Consider the following 16,568-nt stretch of genomic DNA (forward strand, 5'->3'; position numbering starts at 1 on the left):
TTCAAATAAAAGCCCTGGGGTTTAAACTGGCCCCGCTCCGGGGGCCTATATACAGGTGAGCGACTTCAGGGCCATCATGGCCCTCTTGTTTGAAACAGTATTCGGAAAATGACCATATTGGATTTATCATTAAATGGGATTCTATAAAGTAATCATATCAATTACCGTACTTAATGTACCATAAAACGGGAACCTCTTAAGCAAAGGAGACCCATAATGTTCCATATATAAGCAACCATTCAAAGGACTCTTATGATATCATTTAATGGAACTTTTTGAGGAACAAAATAAAGAAATGTCCATCATCCTCAAAACATGGGTACCGGTATGGTACATTATCTGACAGTTTATATGAAGGACTCTTCAAATCTTCAGAAATAATAATGAGATCTGAGTAGATGCAATAACTAAATTAGATATTAGAATAACTAATATATCGTCAAGGGCGATCCTATTATGAAACCAGAAGATCCAGAAAAGGTACTATACTTGATGAAACATAAAACGGGATTCTATTAAGTAACCCGGCTACCAAACAATGTACCGTTGTATATGTGAGATAAAACGGGGTGCAATTAAGGCAAAGGGGATCCGGTAAATTGTTACATATAAACAACCAATCCAGGGAGTTATAGAGCAACTTGGGTATAAGACAGAGTACTTTATTTTGAAATATCTTTATAGGGATCTTTTGGAACAAAGGAAAAGAAAACGTCCTTCATATTTCTTAACCTGGGAACCAATATGGTATATTTTCTACATGTTATATAAAGTGCTCCTCAAAAATAACAAGGATATCAGATATAATGACATAATTAAAGGACTACGTACCGAAGGGGATCCTTTTAAAAAACCTGGAGATCAGGAAAAGAACCATTCTTTGTGTATCATAATACGAGATCGCATAAAGAAACACGGGGATTAGATAACGGTACTGTACTTGATGGAACATGAAAATAGATCATATAAAGTAGCAATGGAATCAGATAAAGTTTTGATGCCACATAAAGCGGGATCCTATAAAATTATAGGGATACGGTAAATTTCCTCATATGATTAACAATTACAAGGATTTTTATATACAGTTAGTGAGATATTTGGTAAAGTACTTTATTTCAAAATATCATTATAGGAATCTTTTGGAGAAACAAAGTTAAAGAATCCTCATTTTTCATAACATGGAAACCAGTTTGGTAAGCTATGTGACAATTTATATAATTCAAGAAACTCTTCAAAAAATAATGAAGGGATATGATAAAATGCCATTAATAAAGGATTATCAAAGGGAATCCTATTAAGAAACCAGGAGATACAGAAAAGTACCATACGTGATGTATCGTAGAACAGAATCTCATATAGTAACCAGATAATCCTTTTAAGTACCCGGGATATTATACAGCAAAAGGGTTCGGTGAAGTTCCTCATATACACATCCATTACGGCCTCTTATAGAGAAACTTAGGTATTAGGTATAGGTATGATTTAAAACGGGAACCTATATAGTAACCAGGGGATCAGAAAAAGTACATTACTTGATATAACTGAAGGCGAGGTCCTATATAGGCAAATGGCATCCGATCAAGTTTCACATTTTAAACAATCATTACACTGGCGATAAAATGGACTTTTTAGCCATCAGTTAATATATCATCCTAAATACATGTATATCCTTATAAAGATGTTGCAGATCCAGTAAAGTAACACACCTAAGTATGATCACAGAGATTCATATAAACAGGGGATATTGCAAAGTACCATATTTAATATATATTTACAGATTCATTATTGTGTAAACAAGGAATATGTACTTCTCAAAATAAAGTATAATTTAGGACAATTGTTAGACTGTGTTGTGATCATATAGCACTTTTACAGTGTTACTTTTGGAAGATGGCCTCAGATGCTCCTTTCTACTTTTTCCAGTGATAACTTTGCGCATAAGCAGAACCTCAGATGGTTCATACGCTCGAAAATTTCATACATGACAAAAACGAAAGACTGGTTGAAGTAAAGCAATCTGAAACAGGTACCACGAGAATCTTTGTAGTAAAATAGATAACAGTACTTGATATATTATAACTTAAATATGTATTGCTGCAATCTGGTTATAAAGAGATGCAATATGATATATACATGTACTTCCGGTGATACCTATGACATGGAATAAAAGTGGCAACTATTATTGTGTTCTTATAAATCTGGATACATACGATATAAGGACATAACATGTTATAGCTCTTCAAATGTAATTACTATAGTCACCAAATACTTTGATTAGAGTAATTAATGAGAGAATTCATCACAAGTTTTGCAAAATTGCGGCACATAACAAAATACACTTTCTGGTCAAATGTCCGAAAGATAATGGAAGCATTGTTACAAATTTAGATGTTACTTTTCTGGTTCTGATATTACACAGAATTCCCGTTTGCTGGATAATAAATGAATATGTTAGGTTAAAAAGAATAACGACAAAAACATATAAACTATACACATTTTTATTCACAATAAAAAATCTAAATGTTCAATGATTCGATCAATGTAACATATGCAGAGGTATTTCTTCTCAGAAATAATTATCAGATAAGATGCAGTTTGCAGTTTTGCAATTGCAGTTTTGACTTTGAAGGAAGAGTTCTGGGTTTTTCAAACGATATGTCATCTTTTTTTGTTAACAGTTCTGCCATAAACATTTGTGTCACCCCATTTCAAAATCACTTGATCAATGAAAAGTGGCAAGACACTAAATATAGCCTGTACCAGACCAAGTTAGGCTTTGAGCTGAAAGTGTGACCTTGACCTTTAAGTTAGGGTTTCAGGAGTGGTATTCCTATTATTGTTTACACTTGTGCCAAATAATTTCTAAATTCGTTGAACATAAACATGGCATTGTTCTATACAAAATAATATAACTTGTCTCCATATCTTCCATAGCTTTCCTCTTTCAAATTCCTGTGATCTGCTAAAATAAAAAAGTATACAAATTCAGAATAAAGGATCTTTCTGAAAAAAGTATATATAGGCTTAAAATATAAAACAGACCGAACTCAATGAAAGAGCTTACAGTATTTACTCTGTATTCAGTTCTTCATTTTAGTATTACTAATTTCCAAGTTCCAGGAAAACATGCTTTAATTAATATGCAAAATATACATTTTAGCCAAATGCAGTTAAACACCACCTTGTCAATGTTTTGATGAAAAGAAGAATTGGACATTTATATATGTGTAGACCTATGTCACCAACTGAATATATTTAATCCTATACATAAACAATTTGAACTATTGCAAATGAACTTCACTTCAGTGAATTATTCACTGCAAAATCACTGCATGTAATTCATAACATCACTGAATGTAATACATAACAACAGAAAACTAGACAGATGTCTCTGATGGAAAGAGTAAATCTTTGTGGAAACATACATCTACTAACAGAAAATGTAAATGAAGATAGGTAGATCTGATTTTGTACGTTCCAGGTTTTGTGCTAGTCTAAAACTTCTCAATTCTGTTTTTATTTTCATTTTCCCTAATATTTGTAAATATGTTTATGTTTAAAACCATGAATAGTATTTTTACAGAAAAACATGCTACGGACTTATGAAAATGCATTTTAGCTCGATTTGAGTACATAAGACAAATGTGATATATTTTTATTTATTTGCCTGAGTATCCCTGTAATAAACATACCTTCATGTCATCAACTCTCAATCATCGCATTTTGTACCTCAAAATGGCAAGGACATGACCTCTACTGATGCATGTCCCTTAGTGAAGAATTGCACCATACAAGTCTGCTTTATCCTCTAATAGCTGTGAAGATAAATATTTCAAATGCAGATACCCAACCAAGAATTGCTATTGGTATATTATTAAAAACTTGAAAATTAAATAAACAAATTGTTTGCAAATTACAGATTTCAACAAATTATTTTATTTTAGTATTCTTATTGGCAGCTGAAATATATATATACAAAACATGGCATATATCGTATGGCAAGGCCACATTATCATGTTCGTAGGCCCTATTCTATTAAATGAACAAGAGGTTATTCATTATACATAAGGATAAAAAGTTTTTGCTCTTATAACGCTTTAAGTAATATAAAAACTGTCATAATGTGTTGTTTGAGATCCAAATGCAGTTGATGAAAACATCATTCAAGGAGGCTGTTATGTTCAATTTGTTTAAAACCATTCTCAAATTAGCACTTTACTCTTTTTTGGACGGGGCACACATACGGTTCAAGATGAATTACTTCCTGAACTGGTAGCTTTCTTCCATCCTTTGATCAGAATTCGAGAATCTAAACATGGAAGGAAAGGCACCATACGAGTAAATATCAACATATCATCGATTTCAATATCAGAATAAACAAATAGTAAAGCTAAAAATGTTTTAGCAGTTTAAACATTATCGAGTAGGCTCAAATTTCTTACAGACTGACAGACAGATAGACAGACAGACATAAGGTATTTATTCTTATAAACCCTTTCGAGATAATTGATCAAGCAAACTAAATACTTTATAGTTTAACAACAATGTTGTATGTCTATAGAAGTGTTACTTCAACCGTTTGCAACTAAATAAAAAAATTAAACCAAATTATTAAATCTAAATTTCTTCTTCAAATAAATAACCAAGATTTTATTTACTACAACAGCTGTTGATAAATACCTATAGAAAAGCAAACGAGAGCTGAAATTGTTTGTGACAAAAAGTTGAGTTAAAATCAGTTTTTAAATTTTATATTTTGATAATCAGAAACATACCTTTTAAAGTGGAAAACCACATTCTTTGGGATGTTGCGTAAGCTGGTCTTAATTTCAGCTGCAACAGTTTTCTTACATCTGAAACATTTGCATGAATGAAGTCATTGAAAAACAAGCAACCATCATAAAGTATTGCAAGCAATAAGTCCACTACCAGTTAGAACCCAAGCAACATTCTGAAGGCCAATTCGCCATCCAAATATGCCATTAAATGAATGAATGAATGAATGAATGAATGAATGAATGAATGATTGTAAATCTTTTGAATTCTTAGTTTGTCTGTAACAAAGTACTGTGTTATAAGTATCCCTTAACTTGTATACCAAGTTTCATTATGAAAAATGTTTGCAGTATTATTAAACTCATCTGACCTTTACCCATGTTGAAAACTCTTGAAAAACTTTCAGGACCACTATGTTTTAAAGTTATAGTTTTTGGTAAAAAAAACCTTAAAGGTCAATGTAATTCAGAGATCAAGGTCTTTTAGAGGCCAAGGTAATATCAATATATTTCACTGGAGGGTATTGTTTTAGGCCAAGTTTTAAATTATTACATTCTGTAAAAAAGAAAATATAGTAATAATATAAAAGGTTTCTGAGGCCATGATTGAAAGACGGACGGACAGTTCCTCCTTTGTGGACATATAGATATGTGCTTCATGTTCTCCATACTGTCTGCTATTTATATCTAAAGTTTTATAAACATATGTTCAGTTCTTTTTGAGTTATCACAAATATTGCTAATCTGTCCTATTTTAGGTCTATTTGTTGGCATAGCAATCAGAGTTTTCGTCACAGGCAAACATGACAAAACATGCACAATCTATATATTGCCATCTATCCATACTGCAAGTTTCATAAAAATATTTTCAGTACTTAATGCATTATCGCAGGATCCAGCTTTTTGTGGACGGACTGACGGCCTGACTGACGGATGGACGGAGGATAAACCTAAAGTTCCCTCCAGTAAACTGGAAAGGGGACTAAAAAAATTACCAGATAATTATATTATGATGACATATCACAATTGTTTTGTCTTGTAGGCACAATAAAGTCCTAAGCCTAAACAAAAGGAAAGAATACTCCTCTCGAAAGCTTTAATTCAGTTTTGAAATAAAATAATGAAGAGTTTTAACATACCAAGCATGTTCTTCACTATATTCTCTGGTTAGTGTAAACTAGGAGTCATTACAATAATCATTCAAGAGTATACTTATCGTAAAGCTTTATATAATGCCTTGGTGGCTTTACAGGATTCCTTATGTTTAAAGATTATATATACATGATGTAGTGCTTTTCAATTAATTACATGTTGTTATAAATCAGATATGGTTAAATTATCTGTTTTAATATATATCTAAAACTAAAAAACAGGCAAAAAATCTTCAACACATCTTAACCTCTTCAAAGTTCGACATGAAAAATAATACTGTTTCTAAATGCAACAAGAGTAGGTGTAAAACATGTCCTTTAATAGAAGGAAATAAAATACAATTTTGTAACAGTAAGACATTTAAGATCAAACAAAGTATGAACTGTGTTTCAAAACATGTGATATATTCAATAATTTGTGACAACTGTAAACAGTTTTATATTGGCCAAACAAAAAATGAATTATGTAAACGTATGACTTTACATAGGCAGCAAACAAACACAGAAGAACTCAGAATGTTGCAAGTCAATAAACATTTACATAATTGTTCAGGAGGTAAATTTAACATTTTCCCTCTGTATAAACTATTAAACGAAAGTGACTCTTTTAGAGAAGAAAAAGGAAGACTTCTAATCAAATTATTAACTCATTGATAATGCCTGTGTAACAAGTTATTTATATATAGGTACATCATAGTTATTACAATCTCTTCATTTTTTATTATGAAAGAAACGCTTGCGTTTTTTATTCAGTCATATTGTTCGTTTATTAACCAATATTTATTCAGTAAAAATTGTTAATTACCATACACTTTGTGGCCATAAAATAATTAACATGGGAATTGATTACCTCCCTTTAAAACATGTCATTAATTCACTGCCAGATTGTACGGATTATGCTAAATGTCCGTAATATTATAATTTCACAGCTTATTATTATAATATTGTGTTTGCCGGAAGCATTGAAAAAGATGCACCTCATGCACTCCGTCCGAAAACTGTAACTTCGCCAAAAATGGTTGAAAAGTAAAGGAATCGATTGCTACTGATGCAAGATTTACAACTTGGTATATAGCTTAATGCGTTGGTATCTCTGTAGGAGTTGCTGATAAGATTATTAGACGTGAATTAAAAATGAGAAGGATAAGTACCAGATGGATACCCCATCTCCTTACAAAAGAGCAAAAAATTTGCTCGGGTAAGAATCTCCAAACAATTGCTGAATACAACAATCAATCCTTCTCAAATATCATCACAGGCGACGAAACAGAGACGTGGGTTCACTTTTGTGAGCCCAAACGAAAGATACATAACAAAATATTGGCAATCAAAGGAAGTCAAAGACCTTGCATAGTCAAATTCACCATGAGCGTCCAAAAGGTCATGTATGTCATTTTATTTACCAATCAAGGTCCTGCTATTCAAATTGCCGTACCATAGGGTAAATCTGTAAATGTTAAGTTTTACGAAGGCAAGGTCCTAAATTTAAAGAAATATTTCAAAAACCGTCGGTCAACAACTGGTCTCCGTGGTGTCAGATTGTTGCATGACAATGCTCCATCACACAGAGCGGCCATTGTATGATAATATCTGAAACAGGAAAAGGTTGTCGAGCTTTCACACCCACCGTTTTCCCCAGATCTTTCCCCTTGTCACTTTTTGTTATTTAGGAGGTTTAAAAAAAACACCTTGCTGGAAGAAAATATCAAACGCAAAAAGTTTCGGTTGGGCTATATTCCAGTGTCTGAACAGAATACCTCAAAGATTATAAAAACGCATTTAAGAAATAAAACATGGTGGCGGGTATTTTTGCTCTGTTTGTTAAGTACTTCTGAAAATTGACCAAGCTGCATTCATATTTGAACATTCCTCGTACTCTATCATATCCCCTGGTTCATCCTTAGGATCCCTCAATATGATTTTTCTATTTTTCTTTACATGATACTCTGCTAACTCAATCAGACCCCAGGTTGTTACAAAGAAGTATGTCTCTCTCTTAGATCCCCTCACTACTTTATAGTAGTACTATATTTTAATAAAATTTTTAAATGCACTTTCTGGACATATTAAATATAAATGATTGTCTACAAATCTATCCGCCATCTTTTGTCAGGTGGACATTTCAAATGTCTTTTGAACGTCTTCCACCTCATCTAATGTTGAACGTATCATTTGGAATACACTTAATTAAATTCCGGTCATAATCGACTCGAACTCGGAAAATGCATATTCATTAGCTTATGACTTTTCAGGATCCCTTCTTCCCTTTACCCAAATAACCTGTCCTCCATTACAGGACAAGGCCAGATGGCTCCTGCGATGTTTCCTAAACCATAGTCAGGCCTTTGACAAGCACAAACACGAAGCGATTTTACTGAGAGACATGAAAAGCAAAATTTCAGCAAAACATGAAGCGAGGCACCATATTCTACCGTGGAATCTTGTGATACGGGATGCTTTGGCATTGCGAGATCTCGTGTTACAATATCGTGCCTCGCCGTGTGTCTCGTCCAAATGTCGCGTCTCGCCCGATTCTGCGAGGCCCGATATTCCATAATTATGGCATTCCCCGGATTGATTCTTTTAGAAACCTATGTACGTTGTAAGTGCTTTTTCAACGGCGGATCTGTTAACAGCAATTTTCGGAAAATAGCGATACATTGGTTTTCTTTTTGATGAAAACAAAGTACGTGTTAGATGGTCTTCTCAATTTCTTCCTTAAATGATTTACGGGCCTCCGTGGCCGAGTGATTAAAAAAAAAACACTTGTCCAATACCACTGTAGGTTAGACAATTATTCGGGGCGTCGATCTATTCGTGCGAGGCACGTAATAGAAATCGCATGCGCACGCTAAACTATCCCTTAAGAACGTATATAGCTATCTCGCTCGCACGTAATAAATAAGAAAATTTTATACTATATGTAACCTTGGTGTTGCTTAGAATATTTCTTAAATCATTGATAAAACTTTCAGCATCGGAAAGAAACGTGTCTTATTAAAAAACAATAAGAATGGACTCGCTACATATGTGTTAGGGTTCTGGATACTGCACTGGTAGAAATTTTCATTGTGACATGCATAACTGTAATACTGAACATGCAAATTACTCAGTAAATAAATATCTAAATGACATATAAAGTTATTTTCCACATCACAGTTCATTAATTAGATTTACAAATAACAAGAAATATGTGATTTATCGAAATGACATGACCACTTAACCCATATGACACCAGTTATCTAAAATTAGAATATTTGTAACAAAGTACTTACTTGTCAAGCGTCGTTGTATTTAAGTCTTGAAAATCTTTGCTGGGTCACGATGGAAAAGTAAAAGATATGTCGGGAATGGAAGTGACATCATGTTAATGATGTCACTGCCTCATTAGAGGAATACTAAGAAGGTTAGGGTGAAAAGGAAATTATGTTCGACAATGCACGCATGTATGGTTATATCCACACCCGCTATACTGACTATCCAATTAAATGTTCGCATTTATAGATTTACAATAAGTGAACCAAAAATAAACTTTAAAATGATAATTTAGTTTCATTTCATGTCTTATCATTTTGAAGGTCAGTGTATAATCGGGGGGGGGGGGGTCACGCCGTTCGTAACCAAAACAAACAGCATGGCGAATGCAGCCGAAAAGTAAGTTTTTTCCTTTCTTCTCTGAAATTCGTGATGTTCTTGTGTAATAACTTTCTACACAATTTTCCTGCCACACAGGATTTTATTTCATGATGTTTCGTCCCGTATTTCATCTGAAATGCGCGTAACCAGATTCGAAGCGATAGAATATTCCACCGGTCTGATCGTGGTAACGTACGGCTTCTTCTCTCAAATTCACTGTTTCTTTTATATATATGTATATTAACTGAAACCACTGACTTTAAAAAGTTGTAATATGTTGTCAAGTAAGCATCCATGCCAATTCTTGCTATATTTACCGATGTAAATATTCATATCAGGGCATTTACGGAAATGATAACGTATGGCGCACAAAATATCAATGATAACGTACGGCGCATTTTTTACTTGGTGGATTTCTATTTTTCCAGTAAGCTGATAATGAATTATTTGTATGTAGGAAGTCATAGATATCTGAGAAAAAAAGTTTGTCAGGTCAGAAATAATTATTTTAACAATGCTGCACTATCGGGTATAAATATATTTCTAGCTGGTGGCATAATAGATATTCGATTTTAATATACCAATTAAAACACATGTGCACAGTTTAAGAATATTTTGTATAAATAGCAGAATGGAAAGAAAAGCGTCCACTTTCAGGAAACATTTGTGTATTGTTGCCTTCACATTAAATTTCCCCATTGTTGTGCGATAATTATGGTCTTTTCCCCTTATCAGAAAGAAGAAATGCATTCAGCAGAGCAAAAATGTTAAAAGGTACGGACGGCTTGATATATTTTCTTTTCCAAAGAAAAAGTCTAAGCTCATTCCTGTCAAATTTCTGATAAGGAAATCTTAATATTTGAACCGCGTGAATAATAAACAAAACAAGAAGTGATTGCGACTAGCTAGCATCCAGATGAGATGAGCCTGTGTTTATTCAATCTGGTCGCTCATTGAAAGAAAAATACATAATAGAGAATAACAAGTTAAATGTTGATGCTGCACATCAAAGACGCCGCAAAGTTATCGATTGGGGTTAAACAATTACCAAAATCCACCTAGTCTACAGCGTGGGTTCGATCCCCGGGAGATGCTTTGGTAGTTTAGCGCGGAGGAAGATAGTCTAGTACTGGTGTAACTCTCCAGGAACGATGGTTAGGAAACTACCCGCCTATATAACTGAAATACTGTTGGAAAAAGGCGTAAAATGAAACAAACAAACAAACAAAACCTAGTCTACAGTGTCAAGAAATACTCCTCGACTGGCCGAGGCATAGTTAAATGTTTGTAAACTAGATTTAAAATTTTCAATTTAACCCCTTTTTATTATTTTTAAAATGCAAGTTTACACTTATCCGTGTTTGTTGTAAAACATGTTCTATATTTTATTGATACAATGACTCCTAAATATAAGGAGGTACATGTACAGAGGCATCACTCGATTGAAAATGAATTACGGTAAATAAACGCATTGCGCTGACTATACCCTAATTTCCTCAACCGCAACTGTTCGGCCCTTTCTGTTGATATTGATAATAGCCAAGGATATTCCACTCGATAAACTCCTGCTTTAGAATATAGACTGGCTCATTGGTACGTTATTTTATTGGTAAATAATAGAAAAAAGATAGAAATAAAACAGAATGTTATATTGAAACATGAAAATATCACTTTTGTTAAACGTTTAGTTAATTCCATGTTAATATAAAATAATGTTATGCGAAAAACTTCCATAAATTTAGTAGATAAGAAATATGTTTATTTGACGGTCAGTTGATATTAAAACGCTACCATTTAGCGTGACGTTGTGCCACTATGACGTCAGATATATTTGAGCGACATAACCTTACGGTTTTTTTTATTATAGTAGACATTTTATTTTATTCCGAAAGGCTTTAAAAGCCGATGAGGACATTAAACATGCACATTAACGTACAGTGTATGGCATAAACAAATATACAAAATATCAAAAATCATGAAAATGTTTGGAGAAGATCAATTTTGATTGATAAAGTAATACTAGCCGAAATTTTCTTAAGTATAATGAACATAATGAACATTTTCATATCAAAGTTGACTTTAAACCACTAACTTATAGGTCTCTTGTATATTCATGTACACATACATACACACATAAGCATGTACATACATACAAAAACATACATTACATGAACCATTAATGCAAAATTGTTGTATATTAGTTAATTTTTAATACATAAACGCAATTACTATATGTTTATACACATATCCTAAAAATGAAGGTCCATTCGCATCAATAGCGGATTGTAAATGAAGGGATCGTCATTAATTGATGAAAACAACTACATGCAGGAACTTGCCTATCATATTCTGGCGTTTTTTCAACAAACGCCCAACAAAAACATAATTTCTTAAAGAAGTATTGTAGGCATCAGCAATCAAACAGTGACATTGGAATTTGCTTATTCAATTCTACTGGTAAACATTTTACCGACCATGAAATATAAAGTTTCAAATCGGATATGGATTTCGATGGGGTTTTTTTTCCATGAAAATTTACACAAAGAATTTTTAAGAAATACAGCGTTTTCATTGGCTTACAAATAAAGCTGGACACTAATTTAATTTATTTCAGTTTCTTTATTTGGTTCTTCACATCCTCTTATGTCTGATAAACATAGCTTTTCTATTATATAGAAAATCAATTAATCAGAAAATGCGCCGTACGTTATCATTGATATTTTGTGCACCATACGTTATCATTTCCGGAAAATGTCCCGATCTTAATATTGTCAGCGGTTATTCTAGATAGAATGGGCATGAATGCTTAGATGACGACATATTACAATTTTTAAAGTCAGTGGTTTCAGCTAATATACATATATGTAAACGAAACAGTGAATTTGAGAGAAGAAGCCGTACGTTACCACGATCAAACCGGTAGAAAATTCTATCGCTTCGAATCTGGTGACGCACATTTCAGATGAAGTACGGGATGAAACATCATGAAATAAAATACTGTGTGTCAGGAAAATTGTGGAGAAGGTTATTATCTGTTCCTTTACATTAGAATATCACGGATTTCAGAGAGAAAAAAGGAAAAACCTACTTTTTGGCTGCATCCGCCATCTTGTTTGTTTGGGTAACGAACGGCGTGATTCTCCCCCGTGGTGTAATACGATTATAAAAAATTCAAATGCAGCCTCATCGCACTTATATTTGTGATAAATCATGATGTACATCTTTCTTGCAATGATATAGATATTTTAGCACAAACGAGGACTCCTGTTTACTATATTGCTTAAAAGATTGTGTTAAACTCATGTGATTTTCTTCTGTAAATGTCAGGATATTTGCGCTCATAGCGACTTTGTTTCTATTTTAAGTAGAATGCAATCTTTTTTGTTTTTATAGCTTTTGATTAATTAACACTTTGTTGAATTATTTTTTATGTATTTTCACCTAAATATGTTTATAATTCTGTAAAGAAACATACGTTAATCTTTATCCATTTGAAGGAAACTTGTGTGTCTTGTGAAATGCAACCAGACGCAGCTTTTATGCTCCTAGTATTACTATCATCAGTCAGGTAAGGCTCGTAGTCTGTAACAGAAACATCATGAGAAAAGGATACCTACCGAAACTAATGTGTTCATTCAGAGAATGATTTATATAGAAAACTATAAATATTTTTGCAATACTTTAATGTGACAAAACATTTTTTAAAGGTGACAATATGAAGAGTTCAAGCAAACTGTCCAACATATCTCTGTTAACTGATAGTGCTTACTGCTACGATATTAATTATCAACCAAATTGAGAAGCTCTATATTTAGCCGGGTTTGTATCCCAGTGTTTTGCTCCCTTTCTCAACGTTATACATCTACGTTTTATGGTTTAGGGTGATGTAATGAAATGTGATATAATTTAAGTAACTAGTGAAAATTTTAATAGGGATTGTCATACTAATTGCATTTGAAGTAGTGTTATAATACATATACTGCTAACTTGTACCTTTCTTGGAAAAAGAGGATATATTTGTGCGTAAATAATTATTACCTCTGACACTCATTTTATAAGAATCAGTATTGGACCCATCCGAACAAATTAGCATTTTTCTGTTGAGCTCCATGGTTACCTTTAGTACTGTCAAGTCAAAATAGCCCTGTGCCATGTCAAACGTAATACTGTACTGTTCAACATAATCTGGATTTAAACTGCAAACTTGTTTTATACATTTTGCTATCGGTTTAATATCGTTTGCATATATCCACTCAATGGCAAATGTGTTCTTCCTAAAAGTGCACGACAGTGTTATGCTTTTTCCACACTCACATGTTTCATCAGCCCGATTGTCTTTCCTTTGAATATCGATATTTGCACCTGAGATCATATTTCAAAAACAGCATTGCAATTTTGATTTATATGTTAACAGAATAACACAAGGTTAAAAATGCAGCAGTTAAAATGAAGCAAACCTAGTATTAATAAGTAAATAAAAACAGTTAAACTTTTATCGGAACAGATTCTACGTTTAAACAATAAATACAATATTTTCTTTTTATTTACATAAAAACAACGTAAACAAAGAATGTTCAGAAAGGGCGAAATTCAATATAATTATAAATTAATTAAACGTTTCATAATTTGAGTGACGCACTTATTTTTCAGTACTGATATTTGATATTTCAACAGTTTATGAACATCAAAACGATATTGACATTTATATAACTTTTTAATATAGCCTAAAAAGTTAAAATGTCAGTTGAAAGTTATTATATCTATATTCAGTTAAATGTTGAATTGGTCTCTTAATTAATACCACCGTATTTTATGCGTTAACTTTATGGTATCGCTATGGTTATCACGAATGATATTCTTGGATGTTAATTGCATATGTTCTATAAGCATAATATTGTTTAGAGATAAAAAGTCTTCTTTGGTAGAAAAAATGATGTCTAAATAGAACAGAACAGAACAGAACAATATTAATCAAATATTGTTCAAAAGTTATTGTTTTCAAAGGAAAACCTAGAATGCAGACTATTATTTGCTCTTGCACGCACATATGCACACAGGCAATCGAAACGTCAAAGTGAAAAACTTTTCAAAACATTTAAGAATACGGGAAATATGCCCTTAAACTAAAGCTATTCTTGTTGATTTTCTGTGAACATTCAAAAGCGTACTTTGGATTCCACAAGTCATTGACACTTACAAAACTCAATTTGGCCGTCTGGGCAACAAAATAAGTATGGGTGTCGACATGAAAACCACTTTATGGACGAATTGTAGCTATCTCTGTTTTTACGAGTATGATTTATCATCAGTTCTTAGCGCTGTGTGTGAGACTATTTGTCATAAAAGTAGTAAAAACAGTAAACATTTAGTTGTACTTTGACTTTGTTACAAAATATATTCACTATTTTTGTAGTTAATCAACAAAAAGCAACAGAGACAAAACATGGTTTTTAGAAAATAGTAGCCTTTAGATTTTAAGAAACTCTACTGAGGTCAAAACGCCTAAAAATAAGTGAGAGAAATATCTGAAAGTGAGAGAAATATCTGAAATATTGGTCTAGGCCTACACTTAATGGAACATTGTCTCACTTAATTAGTTCCAGCCTCGTCATGTAAAAAAACAGTGGTTTCCCTTTTATGGGACTTTAAAATAGCATATCCCCGAAGTCATATTATCGTTGTTACGAATTTACTGATATCAGTCATCTGTGACGATGACATTTTTTTTGGTCACAAACGCTATCATTTCTTTGTGGATAATGTTGATTATGTTGTTAACATGTTTGAACACAGTAATTGATTATAAACAATTTACGTATGTATTATTACAATATTTTAAATATTTTCAACATTGTTATATTAAAACTCAATGATTGTCCTTAGTAAGGTGAAAATGTATTATTCTATGATAGTAAATTTTTAAAGTAATGATGGAGTATTTTCTCATACCTGTTAACAAGAAAGAAGTTAAACCTGCTGCCAGTGACAATGATACGATGAACAACATCTTATTCTGAAAAAATACGAGTCTGGTGTAAATGTCTCAGTTAAATCATAATCATTTATATTCACATACAATATTTGTAATATACAAGTCTAATATCACATTAGACATCTTTAGACCTGGTTAACATCGTTATTGCCATACGATAACTGCTTTTTATATCTAACAACATTACAATTCTTTATTTGGTAAATTTTTAAAGTCAAAAACTATACTTTTCTTGATACAATGAGGTGACAAAAACTTGAATAAAAGTACAATGGGTCTCAAATAGCAATTTATTAACATAAGAGTAGGTTAAACTAACGAACAATGAACCAATAGTTAATAATCTTACATTAAATGTGAGGTTTGTATACTTTTAAGTATCAAGTTAGTATGTGGAGAGATAAAACTTCTTTGTATATTTATCCAACCAATGAGTAAAACAAAATATATTTTGTATTTAAGCTTTTGAAAGACGATACAATTTAACTTTATTTTCTTCTTTTACATACAAACATTATAACATATCTTGAAATTCACAAAGACATACAATCGTTTATAAATTTATATAAGTTCTCAAAGACATACAATACAGTATTTTCTAAATTCATATAGACAAGTCATTTGACATTTTCAGGGATAAATATTGGAGCTTTTTTTCTGTTTTAACATACAGTATAGAAATATAGTATTTATTTTTTTTTTAGTATATAATAAAATCCAAATAAATGATATTATTAATGTAGTAATTTCTATTTTTCCTTTCTATTTCGGTTTATTTATACTCGGCGCCGGAAATTCCATATGTCCGAGAATTTAGCATCCTTGCCGGTCCACTAAGGTAGTCTCATCGGGGACGTCTTTGTCAAGCTGAATCTTCCTGTAGCCCATTCTTCGTTCGTTGGTGGTAGAGGAGTACGACAATACTGGCCAGGCATCATGTTCCTTACTGACGATAACAGTAGTAATCTCTTTTTATCAACTTGTTTAAATATGCAGTTTAAATACACGGGGGAC

General features: G+C 32.4%; 1 protein-coding gene across 4 annotated transcripts; it reads right to left on the reverse strand.

The window, feature by feature from the left end:
- Window positions 1-1,665: 1,665 nt before the first annotated feature.
- LOC132727175 (uncharacterized) lies at window positions 1,666-16,561 on the reverse strand. 4 transcript variants are annotated; one of them, XR_009625310.1, is made up of 7 exons: window positions 15,512-16,561; window positions 13,601-13,924; window positions 13,038-13,144; window positions 4,776-4,853; window positions 4,245-4,309; window positions 3,693-3,815; window positions 1,666-2,962 (listed from the first exon to the last, which is right to left on the reverse strand). XR_009625310.1 is itself a non-coding variant. In XM_060712613.1 (5 exons), exons 1-4 carry the CDS (start codon window positions 15,567-15,569, stop codon window positions 4,848-4,850), a joined length of 495 nt encoding a protein of 164 aa, XP_060568596.1. In that variant the 5' UTR covers window positions 15,570-16,561; the 3' UTR covers window positions 3,853-4,309; window positions 4,776-4,847. The 4 variants fall into 4 exon arrangements, 2 of the variants coding, with proteins under 2 accessions (XP_060568596.1, XP_060568589.1); XR_009625309.1 differs by lacking the exon at window positions 4,245-4,309 and having other exon boundaries at window positions 2,268-2,962; XM_060712613.1 differs by lacking the exons at window positions 1,666-2,962; window positions 3,693-3,815 and having other exon boundaries at window positions 3,853-4,309.
- Between the last annotated feature and the right edge of the window lie 7 nt (window positions 16,562-16,568).

This window comes from Ruditapes philippinarum, unplaced genomic scaffold (genome assembly GCF_026571515.1).
Source record: "Ruditapes philippinarum isolate M1 unplaced genomic scaffold, ASM2657151v2 ctg18020_1_1_1_1, whole genome shotgun sequence".
Lineage (NCBI taxonomy): Eukaryota > Metazoa > Mollusca > Bivalvia > Venerida > Veneridae > Ruditapes > Ruditapes philippinarum.